The sequence below is a fragment of the Heterodontus francisci genome, chromosome 23, assembly GCF_036365525.1.
Source record: "Heterodontus francisci isolate sHetFra1 chromosome 23, sHetFra1.hap1, whole genome shotgun sequence".
In the NCBI taxonomy this organism is placed as follows: Eukaryota; Metazoa; Chordata; class Chondrichthyes; order Heterodontiformes; family Heterodontidae; genus Heterodontus; species Heterodontus francisci.
Genome location: NC_090393.1, coordinates 44,224,433 through 44,241,889, shown reverse-complemented (window position 1 = coordinate 44,241,889; position 17,457 = coordinate 44,224,433). Strand labels below are relative to the sequence as shown.

General features: G+C 42.8%; 1 protein-coding gene across 2 annotated transcripts in view; it reads right to left on the bottom strand.

Moving 5' to 3' along the window:
* The window catches only part of ksr2 (kinase suppressor of ras 2), a 490,636-nt gene that overhangs the window by 165,580 nt on the left and 307,599 nt on the right, over positions 1 to 17,457 (bottom strand). For both annotated transcript variants that reach the window (XR_010977280.1, XM_068055178.1), the window contains exons 8-9: positions 15,164 to 15,231; positions 8,374 to 8,492 (exon numbers count right to left, since the gene is read on the bottom strand). Coding sequence is in view for 1 of the 2 variants with exons in the window: in XM_068055178.1 (XP_067911279.1) it covers positions 8,374 to 8,492; positions 15,164 to 15,231 (187 nt within the window). In the remaining variant the exon portion in view is untranslated. The remainder of the gene's footprint in view (positions 1 to 8,373; positions 8,493 to 15,163; positions 15,232 to 17,457) is intronic.

Genomic DNA, 17,457 nt, shown 5'->3' with positions numbered 1-17,457 from the left:
TTTCTACAGATGTATTTCAGCAGACTCTTGAACTATAACCTAACCAGTGCATTTTGGGGGCAATTTCCCGATTGTGCCCAAAGCGGAAACTCTACCCCATACATTTTTTTTCTCAGCTTGCATTTGTTGTTATGCTTTTCCAACACTTTAAATGGTGTGAAACTCAAATCTTTTGCATCCTTAAAGATAGGAGGATTGGTGTACTTTAATACAAATTTGTGAACTGTGCTGTAATGAAGCTCTCTCCCTGATAGTACACTAGGCAAGTTTTACAAGGATCCATATTTGATAACAAGCAGGTCATGCCCCTGTATGTTACATTGCTCAAAGGTGAGCATTCAATTGTCAAGGATAGACTCTTTGAATGGATCCACTAACCTATCACCAAATAGTACACAGCAGGCTAGAAAAATAAAGGGTATTGAATTAGGGGAAAGGTAACAATTAGGTTAGAACCATAGAAAAATTATGGCACAGAAGGAGACCATTCAGCCCATCATGTCTGTGCTAGCCGAAAAAACTAGCTGCCCAATCTAATCCCATTTTTCAGCATGTGGTCCATAGCCTTGCAGGTTACAGCACTTCACATGCATGTTCAGGTACCTTTTAAATGAGTTGAGGTTAAACATTGGCTAGGAGGGAGAAAATACAGAACAGGAATTAAGGCAGTTTGTCAGCATAGTTGGAAGCTGGATCCTGCAGGGTTCAGTTTGGGCACCACTTCTGTTCTGTGTTACCAATGAAATAGATATAAAGCTAGAGGCAATGGTTTTCAAGTTTGCAGATGATACTAAAATAAGAGGTTTCATCCATACATTCAGAGGACCAAACAAAGTTACAAGGGGATACTGATGAGAAAGAATGAGAAAAACAGCGACAATGGAATTCAATGGTGGTAAATGCGAGGTGATACATTTTGTCTAAGAAAAAAAAAGTAAATTTTATTTTGAAGGGGGAAAGCTACGTAATGTGGTGGAGCAGAGGTATCTGTGGGTTCAGGTTCAAAAGACATTAAAAACAATACTTCAAGTGGGTAAGGCCATAAAATAAACTAATGGAATACTATGGTTTATGCATATAAAAGTTGAGATGCAATGGTGAATCTATATAGAGCCTCAGTAAGACCACAGTTGGAGCTCTATGTGCTGTATGGGCTCCACACAATTGGAAGGATGTTGAGGCAATAAAGAGAGTGCAGCACAGATTCACTAGGATGCTACCTGCCTCAACGAAATACAGGCTACTTTCAATATAGCAGAAAATATTATGGGATATTGATATAGAGGTCTTTAAAATTATGAAAGGATGGGACAGAATAGACCGTTTCAAGTAGTTGAGGGGGGGTCTAGAACACTAGGAGATACATATTAGACTAAATGAAAGAAATTTAGGATAGAGAGCAAGGGAAATATTTATAAACAGGGGCTGCAAGGTTGCTAATTGAAGCAAAGACGTGTCAATATTTAAGAATAGGTTAGCTAGGTGGCTGATGGAAAAGGGGGATAGAGAGATATGAGGCTGGATTTTAAAGGCTCTCTGACGTCGGGAACGGTGGCAGGGGTGGAATTAAGATAGCAACAGAGGAGGCCCGCCAACGACCCTGACAGGCCCTGTACCGATCTCGGCGGTGGAGGCGAGGCCTTGTAGCGGCCATCCTGCCACTCGGCGACGGGATCACGATTTCCATATTTAAATTAAGTTACCTACCTGATTTAATGAAGGTCGCGTCGCCTCCTTATTTGCCGCACCGATCTTCATTCGGGTGGCCGGCAATGCCATGCCTTCGAATCCCTGTTCAGGGAAATGAGGCGCGACTCCTGTGGGGAGGGGGAGGAGTTACTTTTTTCAGTGTGGGGGGTGGGGGTGTGGTGGTAGCGAGGTCAAACTGCTCAGATTGGTTGGGGGGGGGATGGTGGGAAGGGGTTGAGGGTTAAAGATAACGAACTTTGGGGAGGGGTTGAAGGTCACCTCGTCAAGGTAAGTATTTTGGGGGGTGAGCGGGTAATGAATTTAATGTAATGCTATTGGGGGGGTGGTGTGAGATGGGATGGAAAAAAATTTTCATTAACTTTTATTGAAGTGTAATGTAATGTTGCTTTAAAAATTTAAATGGTAGTTAGGGCTCTAAGCCCTTTGAAAATGGCGCTGGTGCCTGCACATTGGCACCGGGACCCGTTGTCGGGGACGGTTCGCCCGCCCCCTCCACATCATGGGAGTGGGGGAGGGGGGTGGTGGGGCTGTTTCTCTGGACATGGTAATGAGCCACTGCATTTGGAATCGCGGCGGCCCCGTGATATGGGCCCCATGCGGGCCGCAAATCTTTACGCCTGCCTCCTACTTCGGTGGGCTTTTAAAATGCAGCCTATGGAAACAGAGCAGGTACATGGGATTAGACTACAGCTGATGTGGATAATAAACCCAACAGCTTGTTTCTGTGTTGTAATTTAGATGTAATTCTATGTAATCGGCAGGAGTGATTATCTCCAATTACAGGCCAACACTGTGAGACGACCAGGTTACGACCACACACAAGCACTATTTTGCAGCTCCTAGGCAGTCCCTCAAAATATGCAGCCCTTGCTGTCAACATAAATTATATTTCAATCTCTAAGTCATATTTGGAGCCTTTTGGCATTTTCTAAACTCACTGATTGCTTACACTGTTGTGTTCATTTACAAGAATAATGGGTTCCTTTTAAGATCATCACTGAAAAGATTACTTTTCCACTTAAGTTAATTAATTGATCTGTGGTTCCAACAAATACTTTATATTATTGTGGTGACTGAACAGTAATCAGTATTTTACATATCAGGTACTCATAAGTTAAAACAGGAATCAGTCCTAATGAGGCAAGGTTTAAAATAATGATATATTGGGAATGTTTTTATATTCTAATCGTTTCATACCAGTGCTAATACTACATTATTATTTTGCTAAAATTATGCGACAATGACTGCAATTTAAACTAGCCTTCACTTTTCCCCTAATATTCTGAAGATACACACTACTGTAGGGGTATAATTCTAAAGGTGTCAACAACTCTCCTGTACTTAATACAAGTGAATATTTTTCATATGCTTGCATGGACAGTGAGCAAGGAGGAAATTACTGAAACAAGCCTGATGCTGCCTCTCATCTGATTTTCATGCATGTGCACTTTTAGCAGAGGTCAGAAGTGAGATCCCATCCTTAATCCTCAGATCTAAATAGAGTTAGCAGGAAAGTCTTGCTGCAAAGTACATGTGTGCAGAGATCATAGAATCATACAACACAGGAGAAGGCTGTATGGCCCATCGTTTCTGTGCCAGATCTCTGAAAGAGCTATCCAATTAGTCTCATTTCGCTGCTCTTAACCCATAACCCTGCAAATCTTTCTTTTTTAGTATATATCAAATTCCCTGCTGAAAGTTACTATTGAATCTACTTCTGCCATCCTTTCAGGCAGTGCATTGCAGATCATAACAATTCTTTTTATTAATTCATATCCTCACCTCCCATCTGGATTTTTTGCCAATTATTTAAAACTTCTATCCTCTGGTTACTGACCCAGTTGCCAGTAGAGACAGTTCTTCCCCATCTACCCTATCAAAACACCTTATAAACCTGAATAACTCCATTAAATCTCCCCTTAACTGCCTTTGGTCTCAGAAGAACAATCCTAGCTTCTCTAGTGTCTCCACATAACTGAATTTCATAAACCCTGGTATCCTTCTGGTACATGTCCTCTGCACTCTCTCCAAGGCCTTGGGATGAGGACATTATTGGCTAAGCTATGAGATCCCCATGGTTATCCTATCAACAATCACATTTTTAACCCATGCACCAAAAATGATGATTGAGGCAAATGACTGCACCCGAATACAAGATAGTAACTTCAGAGAGAGTGGGAGGACATTTTGTTGGTGGGTGTGGGGCAAGGCAGCTGAAAGATACCATTGAATTGCATGCTAACTGCTAATTATAACACGTTTGACAGATTTCTCTTTTATTCACAAGTTTCCATTGATAAAAAAGATACCAGTGCCTAATTTGCATTAAGCTAACACATTTTTTTTTAGCAATAAAGATGTACAGACTATAAACTGGTACTACCATCTGTGAATTTTATCTTTCACAGATGGTTAAACGGATTAGTGTATGACTGAGGAGCAGCTTCCTGCAAAATATCACCTTTGTAAATTATTCATGTTTCATTACACAGCTTAACCAATTCAGAGTACTAACTAAACATTATCCAAGCTGCAAAGCAAAATAAGCTTTAAGTATGTCTGACAATTTAAATTACACTTGCTATCATGATTCGGTGCTATTCAGTGCGTTGTATAGAAAATTAAACACTGCTAAAATGTTATCATTTCTTCATGCTATCCAGGCTAGTCAACAGTAAAAGCAAAATACTGTGGATGCTGGAAATCTGAAATAAAAACAAGAAATGCTGGAACCACTCAGCAGGTCTGGCAACATCTGTGGAAAGAGAAGCAGAGTCAACATTTCGGGTCAGTGACCCTTCTTCAGAACTGAAGATGACCCTTCCGAAGAAGGGTCACTGACCCGAAACGTTAACTCTGCTTCTCTTTCCACAGATGCTGCCAGACCTGCTGAGTGGTTCCAGCATTTCTTGTTTTTATTAGTCAAAAGTAAGATGAGTTGTGCCAATCTGGATCCAATTTTCAGCAAGAAATAGCTCTAAATTCAGCAATAAATGACAATGTTAAGTGTTTGCCCACTAATATGGCCAACAACAATTTTTGGGCTCATGTAACACAATACAGAAAAACTGAAGTTTTGCTTTTTAAAATGTTGCTCGAGTACAAAGTAATGTTACAGAAATACTGTTAAGTACAATGATGTTTGTGAACAACAGGCTGAGTTTTATACTGTAAAAAATGTAATAATGCTCCAGGATACTAAGCAGATCGTAATAGGGCTCATAAAGTGACCAAGTAGCAAGACAGTTGTCCGATTTTATGAAATGCATGAGTGTAGAATGCCTTACAGCCAAATTATTTGAAAATGTTAAAAAGTTATAAGGTTGTCTTAAGTATTCAACAGTCCTTAGAACAGAGGAAATTCTACTATTTCTCAAATAAACAATGGAATAGCAAACAGCAGATATGATAACAAAAGTAATGATTCATGAGGTACATTAGATATATAAACATATTAGATATCATTACACAGGGCTGGATTTTGTCAGCCCTATGGAGGCATGCTGAGAGATGGAACAGCTGGTAAGATGTTGGGGAGACACGTCAGGCAGGGAGCCAGACATCATCCCGACACCATGGCACATTATCAGTGGCGGGAACCTCAGTGGCGCGGCTGCCCGCCAGGTTGCCAATTGTGGCAATTAAGTGCCTAATTAATGGCCACCTCCCGCTCACCCTGGCATTTTAAAGGCATTGAGAGGATCTTCCGCCATGTCGGGAGAATGCCAGGTAAACCCTGGCGGCCTCCCAGTGGGTGCCCGGGAGGGGGAGGGGGCCTTCCTTTATGGCCGCTCCGTGGCCCATGGAGGGGCTCCCTGGCAGCAATGGCTGTCCCCATGGCTACGGTGCACCACTGGAATGTGCCGCCCCACATCACCTAATCAATAGGGCCTGCCTGCCTGACCCCAGCACAGAACTTACATAAACTTACCTTCTCTTCGATGGTACCTCAACATTGAGGCACCTTCTCCTTCATTCTGCAGCCCCAGCAGTGGCCACCTCTAACAGTGGTGTTGCCGAGCTGGCAGCCCGCTGACTGGACTGGCAGCTCTGCCGTCCTCAATTGGATGGCGGTCCCAAGGTGGCCTCTGAATTGGCCACTGCTGGTAAAATGTCACCCCAGGATCCCGCTGTCTACTGGCACATGGTCGATTCCTGCTTTCAGTCTCAGCAGTGGGCCTTTTACCTGCTCATAAAATTCAGCCCATGAATTCCCTTGAGCATGGGACCTGTCTAACATTCGGAACAACATATCTATTATTAATGCTTTTTAGCATTTTACCATTCTAAACATCACAACAGAGTTAAACAAATCAGTGAAGTTGCAGAGACACAGGCTGGGAATTTGTCCACTTCGGTGTTTGTCAGTGTGATTTTCCTAGTCACTAAAGAAAGCAAATTAAAAGATCCATATAATTTTAGGGTCTTGCCAGAAAGCAGCAGCAGATCATGGGAAACCATTGTCCCTTTGGACTTGACAGTGTTTGACTTATACTGATGGTAGAGACAGCAGTGCAGTGGCACCAAGTTTATGAGATTCTGCCATCGTTTCAGCAGGAAGCCATAGTTTGATCAATAGCCTATGCTTAACAACCCACTCACTTCTAGAAAGCAGGAAGCCAACTTGAACAAGGCCTTATATAATGTTTCCTCTTGTTCATAAGCTAATTGGCATGGCATCAGCAGTTAGTTATAATAGCAGGCACACTGTGATAATGTGTCGCCAGTTTAATGGGCATCAACAAATATTGCATCTATCTTTCCAGTGCATGTAAACTGTAATTTATCCATTAAAAAGGAATGCTGGATAATTGCAAGGACAGAGCAGATTATCAGAATTTATAAAGAAGATACTTGAATGAGTTATGAGCTGACATAGCTTAATGCCCCTTTCAATTCATTTTTGGCAGTTCTTGTTACAAACCTGTTGCAGCCCCTCTCGCCAACATGAGATGTCAGCGCCCAAATAGGTTAACCTAGCATCAGGTGACATCAGGGATGAAGATACCTAGTTTCTCATTGGAAAATGTGTGCGCCTGCTTCCTGAACTCAACAACAGTAGTCACTTTGTGGATTTCAGCAAGGCCAAAGTGCCAAGGGACATAAAATACCATTCAAAAGTTATCACTGTGCCGATGATAACCACATCACTAACTACCCATCTATGTACAATTGCAAGCTTGCTGTACTTTCTGCAAACATTTGATGGGTAATAAAGTGTGGTCATTTTCATGCCACAAATTTTCCATGCTCCCAAAACTGAATCTGTGGAACCATTTCAGGAAAAAGGCATTTCTTACTGAATTGAGCATGAGGTCATTTCACAGGTTAGTTCCACATATAAAATGGTTGGCTCTGGTCAAGCAGCCTTGAATATCAGGCTTGAATATCACATTATTGGATTTTTCTGAACAGACAACTCCTTACAGCATAAATGGGAATGGAAAACGGCAGAGTTAAATTTTATTAGAAAAAGGAAGCACGTAAGTAATCTTATAATAGTTATGTGGAAGGACGTCTACAGTAAATGTACAACTCCTTGAATAGAGAAGGATAAAGAAAAAGATTACAAGTCCAAAAATTAAGCTCATCCTTTGTAAATAACCTGTGAATTTTATTTTCCCGAGAATTTCTTATCACTGTGCAAGCCTAATTAATCTAAACTGTTTCTTGGAAATTCAAACAAAATTTTCTCTTTCAGGAGTTTCAAATCAACAGCTTCTTGGATTTTATAAACATCAGATTTTATATAGAGAACAAGCTGAAATAAAACAGAACATTTAACAGGACTTCCTGAATTTCAAATTTCCCACCACTGAAATTTAATAAGGAATTATCAGTTACATACAAAATTAACCAGTACGGTTAATTATTTTGCTCTTGCAAACAGCTAGCATGGACACGACAGGCCTAATGGCCTCCTTCTATGATCCTACTCTCCCCACATAACCAATCAACTTTCAACACTGTATCAAAATAAATTAATTTATGGTTGGTTTTTAAACTACAATTGCACTATGACTCAGTGTAAATCAAAACTGACCAAAAAGACCCAATTTTTGTCACAAGAAGTTTGGGAGAAGGAAATGGAACTGAAATTCTCATCTTTATTTTTAAATCACACCATGGCGTCACCCCCTTCCTATCTCTGTAATCCCCTTCAGCCCTACAACCCTCTGAGATCTACGTGCTCCTCCAATTCTGGTGGCTGTGCCTTCAGCTTCCTAGGTTGTAAGCTCTGGAATTCCCACCCTAAACCTCTCTGTCTCTCTATCTCTCTCTGCTCCTTTAAGATATATTCCTTAAGACCTATCTCTTTGGCCAAGCTTTTGGTTACCTGTCCTAATAGCTCCTTTGGGGTTGGGTGTCATATTCTGTTTAACACATCTTGGGATGCTTTACTACATTAAGGCTGATACATAAATGCAAGTTGTTGTTCTTGAACAGATAGCACAAATAAAGTTCATTCACCTCTAGGATATCTGCGCATGAACACTCAAGTAGATTTTAAGACTGGGTGCCTGGGCTTAAAACTGGCATCGCTGATCGCCCAAATGATTTTCACTTCCAAAAATATCATGGTTAATGTGTAACATCACAGCAACACCTTCAGGGACATATCTGTCTGTTTTATGTGAGCTGTAAGCAAGTACAATGACTTACCTTATTAATTTTGTTGGTTTTAGGCAGTGTTTGGCTAGAATGCAGATCAGAATACCTGGGTGGCTTCTTAAGTGGATTGTTGATGTCGCATGGCACAGATTCTGTTCGCACAAGTCTTGCTGAAAATCAGAGATGGCTACAAGTGAGGAAAAAGCTATACATATTACCATTATTATGCATGACTTTGTGATTTATTCCATAATTAGTCACTTAGCTGACTAGTAATGACTGTTCTCCATATCAGCACCATCAAATAAAGAACAAGATAGCATTGATTAGAAAATTCATCTCATTATATTTGCGTATCTTAATCCTTTGGGTTATATGCAGTATGATCCTGTGTTCAAAACAGAAATTTCTGGCACAGGGAAAAATATCAATTTCTATATATTCAGAGCCTGGGGCAAGAGGGATTTTTCAAAAATGCTCCCTGAATTAAAAGACAATTTGTCTTTTCAATGTGACTTTTTCTACAAATTGAAAGTGCATTAGTTTCATCATGCCAGTGAAATCTATTAAAATGAACAGGCTAATATTTTAAAGGCTGTCTGTTTCTACTCTGGTTTTTTAAGTAATTTTTAATTAGGAGGCATTAGTGCAATGGTCAAAATTTTCCAACAGCAGGGTCCATTTTTTTTTTAAACTACTAAACAAATTACCTGTTTTTGAAAATAAAAATATAGGTCACTGTTGCAGGTCTAATTGCATGAGAGGATAGTCTTACTGGTTGGAGTCCAAAACGGCAGCTCTTTCATTGTTCAGGAGAGAGTAGGCCCACAAAATTGATTTTTAAATGCATTTTTTATAGCTAGAAGACAATTATAATTTTAGCACAGATTGATCAGGCAATCTTGATCACTTCAGCAGAAGTTTTGTAATTTTGATTAGAGCTGTTAGTTTCCCTGGAGGAGTTCCCTATCATTAATTTCATCAAATAGCATACACTACCCTAGTCAGTGAGAGACTTATAGACATTGGACTGTAATTTATGTTGCCGTAAACAATGGCAGCCAACGCTTGCAGGCTGTACTTCATGGAACCGCCATGATATTAAACGCAGTGGCTCATTTAAATGGCTGGGGCGGACCAGCTCCACCACCAAACCCCCCACCACCAATGATGCGGAGGGGGTGGGCAGTCCATCCCTGGCAACAGCGTCAGGCGCCACTGCGCAGGCACTGTGCCATTTTTAAAGAGCTTCCAGCCCTATCTTACAATTTAAAGTTTTAAAGAGATATTGCATTAAAATGTATGAATAAAATTAAATAAATGCTTCCAGCCCCTCTCCCACTCCCCCCAATCATCATACTGCTCATTTCTTGCCCTCTCCCCCTCCTGAAATACTTAACCTTCGGCTCCCGACCATCCCACCCCCCCCAAAGTTCACCAACTTTCAACTTTACCCCTTCCCACCACTCCCCAGACCAATCAGATACGTTTGACCCCGCTCTCCCCCACCACACAGAATACATACCTGCTCCCCCCTCCCCACCAGTGTTCCGCCTTGGATCCCTGGATGGGGATCCAAAAGCGTGGGAGTGCCAGCCGCCTGCACGAATATCACATCGGGACCGGGTAAGTAATTAATTCATTACTTTTAATAAATTTACATATTTAAATATTGACCCTGCTGCCGAGCGGCAGGGGGGCCACCACGAGGCCTCACTGTTGCCGGCAATATGGGGCTGGGACTTCCCGGCATCGAGGCCCATAGCGGGCCTCCTCCAGCGACATTTTCCGGGCCCCCCTGCCACGAACCCCGACATCGGGGGTGGGGGGGGGGGTCTGTAAAATTCGCCTCATTGGGCTGGATTTTAAGAGCCCATTGCTCTTAGTGGGCGAAAAAATGGCAGCCTGCACACGTGGGCCGCACAACGCAGAGTGGCCGCGATCTCCCACACGGCAGCTCATTTAAGTAGCTGGGGCAGTTCACCCTCCCCTAATCACATGGAGGGGGCAGGCTGTCCAACGCCGGCAATGGCATCAGTTGCCTGTGCATAGGCGTTGGCGCCATTTTTAAAGGGTAGGCAGCCCTGCTGGCAAATTTAAATTTTTACAGATACACCCCCCCCCCCCCCCCCCAACATGTATCAAATAAAATCCTAACGCCCCTTCGCCACCCAATAAAAGTTACATTAAGAATTTGCCATTCCCCCCCCACCCCCGGCAAATCATTTACCTTTGAAATCTGACCTTCCCCAAGACTGTACAAAGTTTAAAGTTCACCCCATCCCACCATCCCTTTCACTCATTACATTTATTTGATCCCGACCCACACCCCCCGCACTAAAAATCTTAATTCTTCCCCCAGCTTTCCCCAGACAGGGAAGCGAAGCCGCGGGAGTGCCATCTGCTTACCTGAAGATCGCGGCAGGCCTGGAAGTTCAAGGTGTGTGTATTTAATTTTATTGATTTACATATTGAAATTCAGGTCCCGTCGCTCAGTGGCGGGAGAGCCGCCAAGGAGCCTCGCTGCCGCTGGAAGGATCAGGCTGAGCCCTCCTGGAATCGAGCTCCGGGGTGGGCCTCTGCCGGAATAATCTTCTGGCCCTCCCCCGCCATGGAGCCCGGTATCAGGAGCCCAGTAAAATCCAACCCATTAAGTGAGATCATCAGTTCTCTCCCAATAGTCCAAGTAACAGAAAGAGTTTGTAATTGGAACACACCTGTGCCATCCCTTAGAATAGGTGAAAAGTATTTTAAAGTAGGGATGCCAAAATTTAATCTTCGTGGACCTTCATTGTACATGCCTTAGTGTTGAGCCAGAAATATATTATAAATCTCCATATATCTCAGGTTGCTCAAACTAATAGCTAATGGTGTTCTAATTTAGGACGATTTACCAAGGAGTCAACAATTCTTTGAGCTGCACTTTCCTAACCTCCATGCCCACAGTGGCGCAGTGGTTAGCACCGCAGCCTCACAGCTCCAGCGACCCGGGTTCAATTCTGGGTACTACCTGTGTGCAAGTTTGCAAGTTCTCCCTGTGTCTGCATGGGTTTCCTCTGGGTGCTCCGGTTTCCTCCCACAAGCCAAAGACTTGCAGGTTGATAGGTAGATTGGCCATTAGCATTGGCCCTAGTATAGGTAGGTGGTAGGGAAATATAGACAGGTGGGGACGTGGTAGGAATAAGTGTAGGATTAGTATAAATGGGTGGTTGATGGTCGGCACAGACTCGGTGGGCCGAAGGGCCTGTTTCAGTGCTGTATATCTAATCTAATCTAAAACTCTAATGGAACAAGAAATAAGACACAAGCACAAACAGTTGCTTGAGTCTCAAGGCAAGATTGCGAGAGCTCAGGGCTGCTTTTACCCAATGGACTGCCGTTTGATCACTGCTACGATAAAGGATTTGTTGCAATTACTGCCTTAGAGAGGTAACAAGTATAAAGAGCATCAGGACTCACTGCAAACTTGCATTTATGGCTTTCAAAATAGATGATGAAAGTCACAGAAGCCAATTTGTAGTACATTTGCCCAAATGGCTTTGTGACAAAGTAGCTCTATTTTTCTTTTTTAACATTTGGTCCTGAGATAAAACAAAATAGAGCCACTTTTATATCGCCATTGTATTAGCCCAGATTCTGGGAGATGGGCATTATACTACATCTGGTTCATTTATGCTGGTAGAATTGTAAATTCAGTATTCTGAGAGTCTACGTATCAATTCCTGGGATAACGAAGCACGACCCTGCTCATGGATGATCCCTGGGAGTCTAATGGCTCAATAGTCACAGTGGCTTGGATTTCATAGTCAGCAGCGAAGTGACAGCACTTGCCGCTTACCTTGAAAAAAAGCTGCCCACAAAGATTTAGCCATCTCTGTGATGTGGATTTCCCCTTTCCCGGCATTAGTTTGAATTTGGCGCCAAGCCAAGGGGATCTCCAGGCATCCTGCAACAGCAATGTCATCAAGCAGGATAAGCAGCCAATCACATTGAAGTATTCTCACAGACAACAAATGAGGAAGTAAAATGCACTGATTACCCTTCACTTTTAATTCAATTTTAGAGATTGCAAAATTAATGATTGGGGCAGATATACACATGGTATTAAGGTAGAAGCTAGCATTTCACAAACAAACTTCAAAAAAATTATTATAAAAATGTGCATTTTATTACCATAATGGATATATTTGACAATCCACAAACATAAAATTAGTTTTTCAAGGCCTTAAAAAGTCTTTCGGCAGTAATTAGTACACATTAAAAACCCAGTTACACCTCATTCAACAAGGTGCAACTTTTACAAAGGTTTTTACAGCGAGACCAATAGTATAAGAGGGCAAGTTCTCAGTAGTTCAGTAATTTAAATGTGACTGTAGTCTGAGGGTCTTCAACAGCATTCCATATGGGGAAGCACAGAATTATTGACAGCAACTTCTGGATTTCTGCACACGAGTGGTCTCTGGAAGTTGTTGTCAGTTTTAGAAGAGTAGTGATAGTGAACACTGACAGTTTCACTGTCATTACTACCGCCGAATCTGGATAAGTTTAACATCGACTATCTCTTTAAAGATGGGAATCCCACATCCCAGAGCTGCCAGCCAATCAGAGGGCCGGCAGCTCAGTAGTATCAGCAGTACCACCAGGTGCTGGAAACCCAGACTAGAGGTAAGCGAGGTGGGGCCATTCCAGCAGGCCCCACGATGGGGGTGGAGGGTGAGCGATGAGCGCGGGTGGGAGCTATTACGGGAGGTGGGTTGTTTGCCACCAGGGGCCCTCCACGGGCTACAGATTGTCCACGGAGGAGACCCCCAAACAAGCCCGCAGGGAGGGCGCTTTGTGTCACTGGGCGATCTCCCTGCATGGCAGAGGTCCACTCTGCCGCTGGCATAATGCTAGTGGCAGTGGGAAGAGGCCCTTTACTGGCTAATAATAGGCTACTTAAGGACCTCAACTGGCCTCAGAGTGGGAAGGCCACCTTCAGCCTTTCCCACCCCCGACTTAATTGTGTTATGTTGGGAAGGCGACGGGCCTGCCAAATGCCGCCTCCTGTCACAATTCTACGGGCCCCTCCCAGTCTCCTAGCCCCTCTATGAGGGGGGGGGGCTCATTAAATTCAGCCCAAAGTATGCATACATCAAAAGCTACCTGAATTGTGCTTAAAGATTTCAAAGCCACTTCTAATATACTCATAGTTATTATTGTTTCATCAACACTGAGGCTCAAAGTATAAGCGCTAGTAAAGCGCTTTACTTTGAGTGCAATTTTATATGCAAGGAATAAGAAATCCTTCTACAGAGGATGATGAAAATAGAGGCTCCCAGTAAATTACAGTGGAAACAAGATTATTACTGAAAAACAGTATTAAAATCTGTAAGACAAATTCCATTAATAATGGCCAGAATTTTGTGTGGCCCTCTAAGTCAGAGTCTGAGGCGGGGGGCCACAGAATATCACAACAGGTGGGGTGGGGGCGGGGCGGGCAGAGGGCCGGTTGCCTCCTTGTCGCAAAACGATCTTCCCATTGGCAGGCTAGGCCGACAGCCTTCCCACCCAGAGGCCAATTAAGACCCTTAAATTGGCCTATTAACAGCCAATTAGGGGTCTCCTCGCCGCCACTGGGATCTTACCAGCAGTGGGGCAGTGGGGGGAGGGCCACCACTGTGTGTGAAGGTCGCCTCGTAAAACAAGGTGCACTCCCTGCGGGCTTGTGGGGGGTGAGGGCTCCTCCTTCGTGGGCAATTTGTGGCCCACAGAGGACTCCCACCAGGAACCACTTTACCGCCCGGGAACCCCTCCCCCCACAGACTGCACGACCACCCCAGCACCCCCTCGCCCCGACCTATCCGGCCTGACCCCGGCAACCCCGCCTCAGTTAACCGAGGTCTGAGCTTCCAGCGCTAGGCCTGGGTCCAATGCCTCTGCAATACCGGCAGTGGCCACCACTCCAGGTGGTGCTGCTGATACTGCCAAGCTGCCAGCACTCTGATTGGCCGGCAGCTCTTGGAGGCATCCCATTCTTTAAAGGGATGGAGATGCTGGTGTTGGAAACTCAGAAGTTAAAAGACCGGAAGATTGCTCCGGCGGGGGAGGCACAAAAAGGCCGAGGTGGGGTTTCCCCTGCCTTTTCGGCCTGGCGCCAGCAACCCGGCTCCAGCACAAAATCCAAACCAATGTCTCAATCTATGGCTCATGGAATCATATTGCAATATTATAATATGAAAGCATATAATATCTATTGAAATAAAAACAAAATACTGTGAATACTAGAAATCTGAAAGATAAACAGAAAATGCTGGAAATGCAGGTCTGGCAGCAGTGTTCTGTCAAAAGACCTGAAACATTAACTCTGTTTTTCTCTCCACAGATGCTGTCTTACCTGTTGAGTATTTCCAGAATTTCCTATCTTATTTCAAAATCTATTGTGAATGCTGTGCCTTGCTAAGTAAAATGTATGCATTTAATATCAGAAAAAATGTACTTACATGTTCACAAAAGTGAAAGAAAGAATAGTCACTTGTTCCAATAAATTTGCTGAAAGACTTAAATGCGAAAGGATCTTTCAATCTAAACAAGAGGTGTCACAAGGTAGTTGCACATGAGCCATGTTATAAAAGGATGCAAGGAAAAGGAACTGGAAAGTGGCCAATGACTCATTGAGAGAGAAGTGGGAAAATACAAAAAAAAACAGCAATCCTTTTTAAACTTGATTGATAAGAATTAAAAGTGGTTTAATCACTTTCTTATTGATCTCCAGCATTGAAAAACAAAGGTACTGAAGGGCAGAACATTTCAGAGTCAAAATACAGATAAGAATTTCAAAATACAAATATTTGAACCTCACCTCCACGATGAATGATGAGTAAATGGCAAGGTGGGGCTTCTTTGGTGCATTTGTTATGGCACTTTAACCTAGTGAATAAAGGAACATTGAAATATTAATACAGAAAAATGCCCTGATATGAGATCAGTATCTATGGCATTTTAAAAATAGGTTTCTCTGTGCCTATTTTCTAAATGTTACTGCTTTTTTTTTTAAGGCTACTTTGGTTTCTTGTGATCTTCGGTAATGCTCAAATAAAGTACCAATCCCCTTGCTGATGGGGCAGGCTGATTGGCCTTTTAGGTCTTTGCCAATGACTCATTTGATTTGATATACAATGGGCTGGGAAGGTAATCAATCCAAAGAATACCAGCCCATGTCTCCTCAAAACCATGCAAAATGTCAGGATGGAAACGAGTGGGCAGATTACCAGGGTAGTCGGGCTCCATCCAGATTTCTGGCTTCTGAATCTGAAATAGGGATTGCTGGGATTCTATTTTAGAACTTAGGGGCAAATGCTTTTATGGGATCTTGTCAAAATATAATTGTGAGTCTGGTTATTATCAGATTCATTCAAGTAAAGGCAGCTGGAAAAGCATATTAGGGGCAATTACTTAACCTGCCTGGTGGGAAACTGAAACCAATGGAAAGTAAATTGGGTGGGATGTTAAACAGGTGATCTCTCCAATCCTGTCACCTTCCAGCCAGCATATTCAACCTGTCAGTTTTTCAAACCACCAAAAAAACCTCAAAGTTTATTTGTTAACTTTGCACTGTGAGTGCTCAGCCATGCCTGCAAGGAATGGTTATCAGAAATTTGGACACATACAACACACACTTTAGTTCAACAAACGTGCCAATGGCCACAGATGGTCCCCTTCGTCCACATGGTAAAATCTTTGTGTACAGTGAAGCTGCTGTGCAACATGCAATGCACTATAATCTTTGACATTTTGGCAGGTGTATACTGCAAAACAACTCCATTGAGCTGAACAAGTATCTGAACCATTGTTTTAACGTGCTGACGGTATGTTCCACAATGAACCTACTGGCTACATGTACCTCATTATATTGCTGTTTGCTGCTTAAACATTAAATAATGAACTAGTACTACAATGGGGTTGGTGTAAGAGCCTGGATAGTCACATACACACTATTTCTAATGCCCTGCACTGTGACAAAATGGAGAACATGCTTTTATACTTTCCACGGAATAAGTGAGGAAACAGATTGCCGAGGTGACAATGCCTCTGTCCCCCTTTGTATGGATTAGTACATTGTTCTTTGATTGATTTGACATATAGCTCCTGAGGTGGCTTGGATTGAGTTTATGGCTGTGGTCACTGTTCATGAAACAGGCTGGAAAGTAATCCACATCATACCATTCACATAGGAATAGGAGTAGGCCATTCAGCCCCTCGAATCTGTTCCACCGTTGAATTAGATCATGGCTGATTTCTATCTTAACTCCATCCACCTGCCTTGGTTCTGTAACTCTTAATATACCTGCATAACAAAAATCTATCTTGTTGAGCACAAGTATAACAAAAAACTGCAGATAAAGAGATAAGATGCTGCATGTAAATTTAGCAGATGTAAAAAAAATATTTGTCACCTGCAGTATGCCTGCAAACTATAAGGCTGATCACCCTTTGGCATCAGCCACTGTGCAGGTATAAACGTCTCCCTCCATTACTGGGAAATGTTGGTGTCATCAGTTGGCATCTAAGCAAAATGGGTGTACCTATAAGGAGTTTTCCCTCAGATATCTATGGGAAAATTGTAAGCATGTGAACAAATGATTTCAGCACAAATTCTTCCCCTCTGCTATATGTTCTGACCTATGTCTAATGCTAGATTGAAACTGTTGCGTCTAAATTGACTTGTGGTCCTTAGTTGTCACAACGTGCTCCCAAAGTTTGAACTTGCAAGGCAAGTTCTGCTACCCATTGATGCGCTGCTGTTGATCCTACCTCCAGCTATCAGCAGATTGGTTTGACATCATTAGGAGATGTATCGCAGTTAGTTATCTAACCAGCAAATGAAAATGTCAAGCCATCAGATCCAACATCTGATAAGCCTACTAATTTCTCACTGAGAGCCAGGGTTTGAAGCACCTGGAGCACAATGACATACATTCCCAGTATAATTTACCAAGACACAAAGGGAAATATTTCACTTTGTAAAATTTTGAGTTAATTTTCTGGGGATATTTTTTGGCTTGACTTCATTTCTAGTTCCTTCCTCGATGTGTCCATTCATCTTTAGCTCAGCTTAGAGTAGGCAATAGGCAAACTACTTGTAGGCCCAGTTAA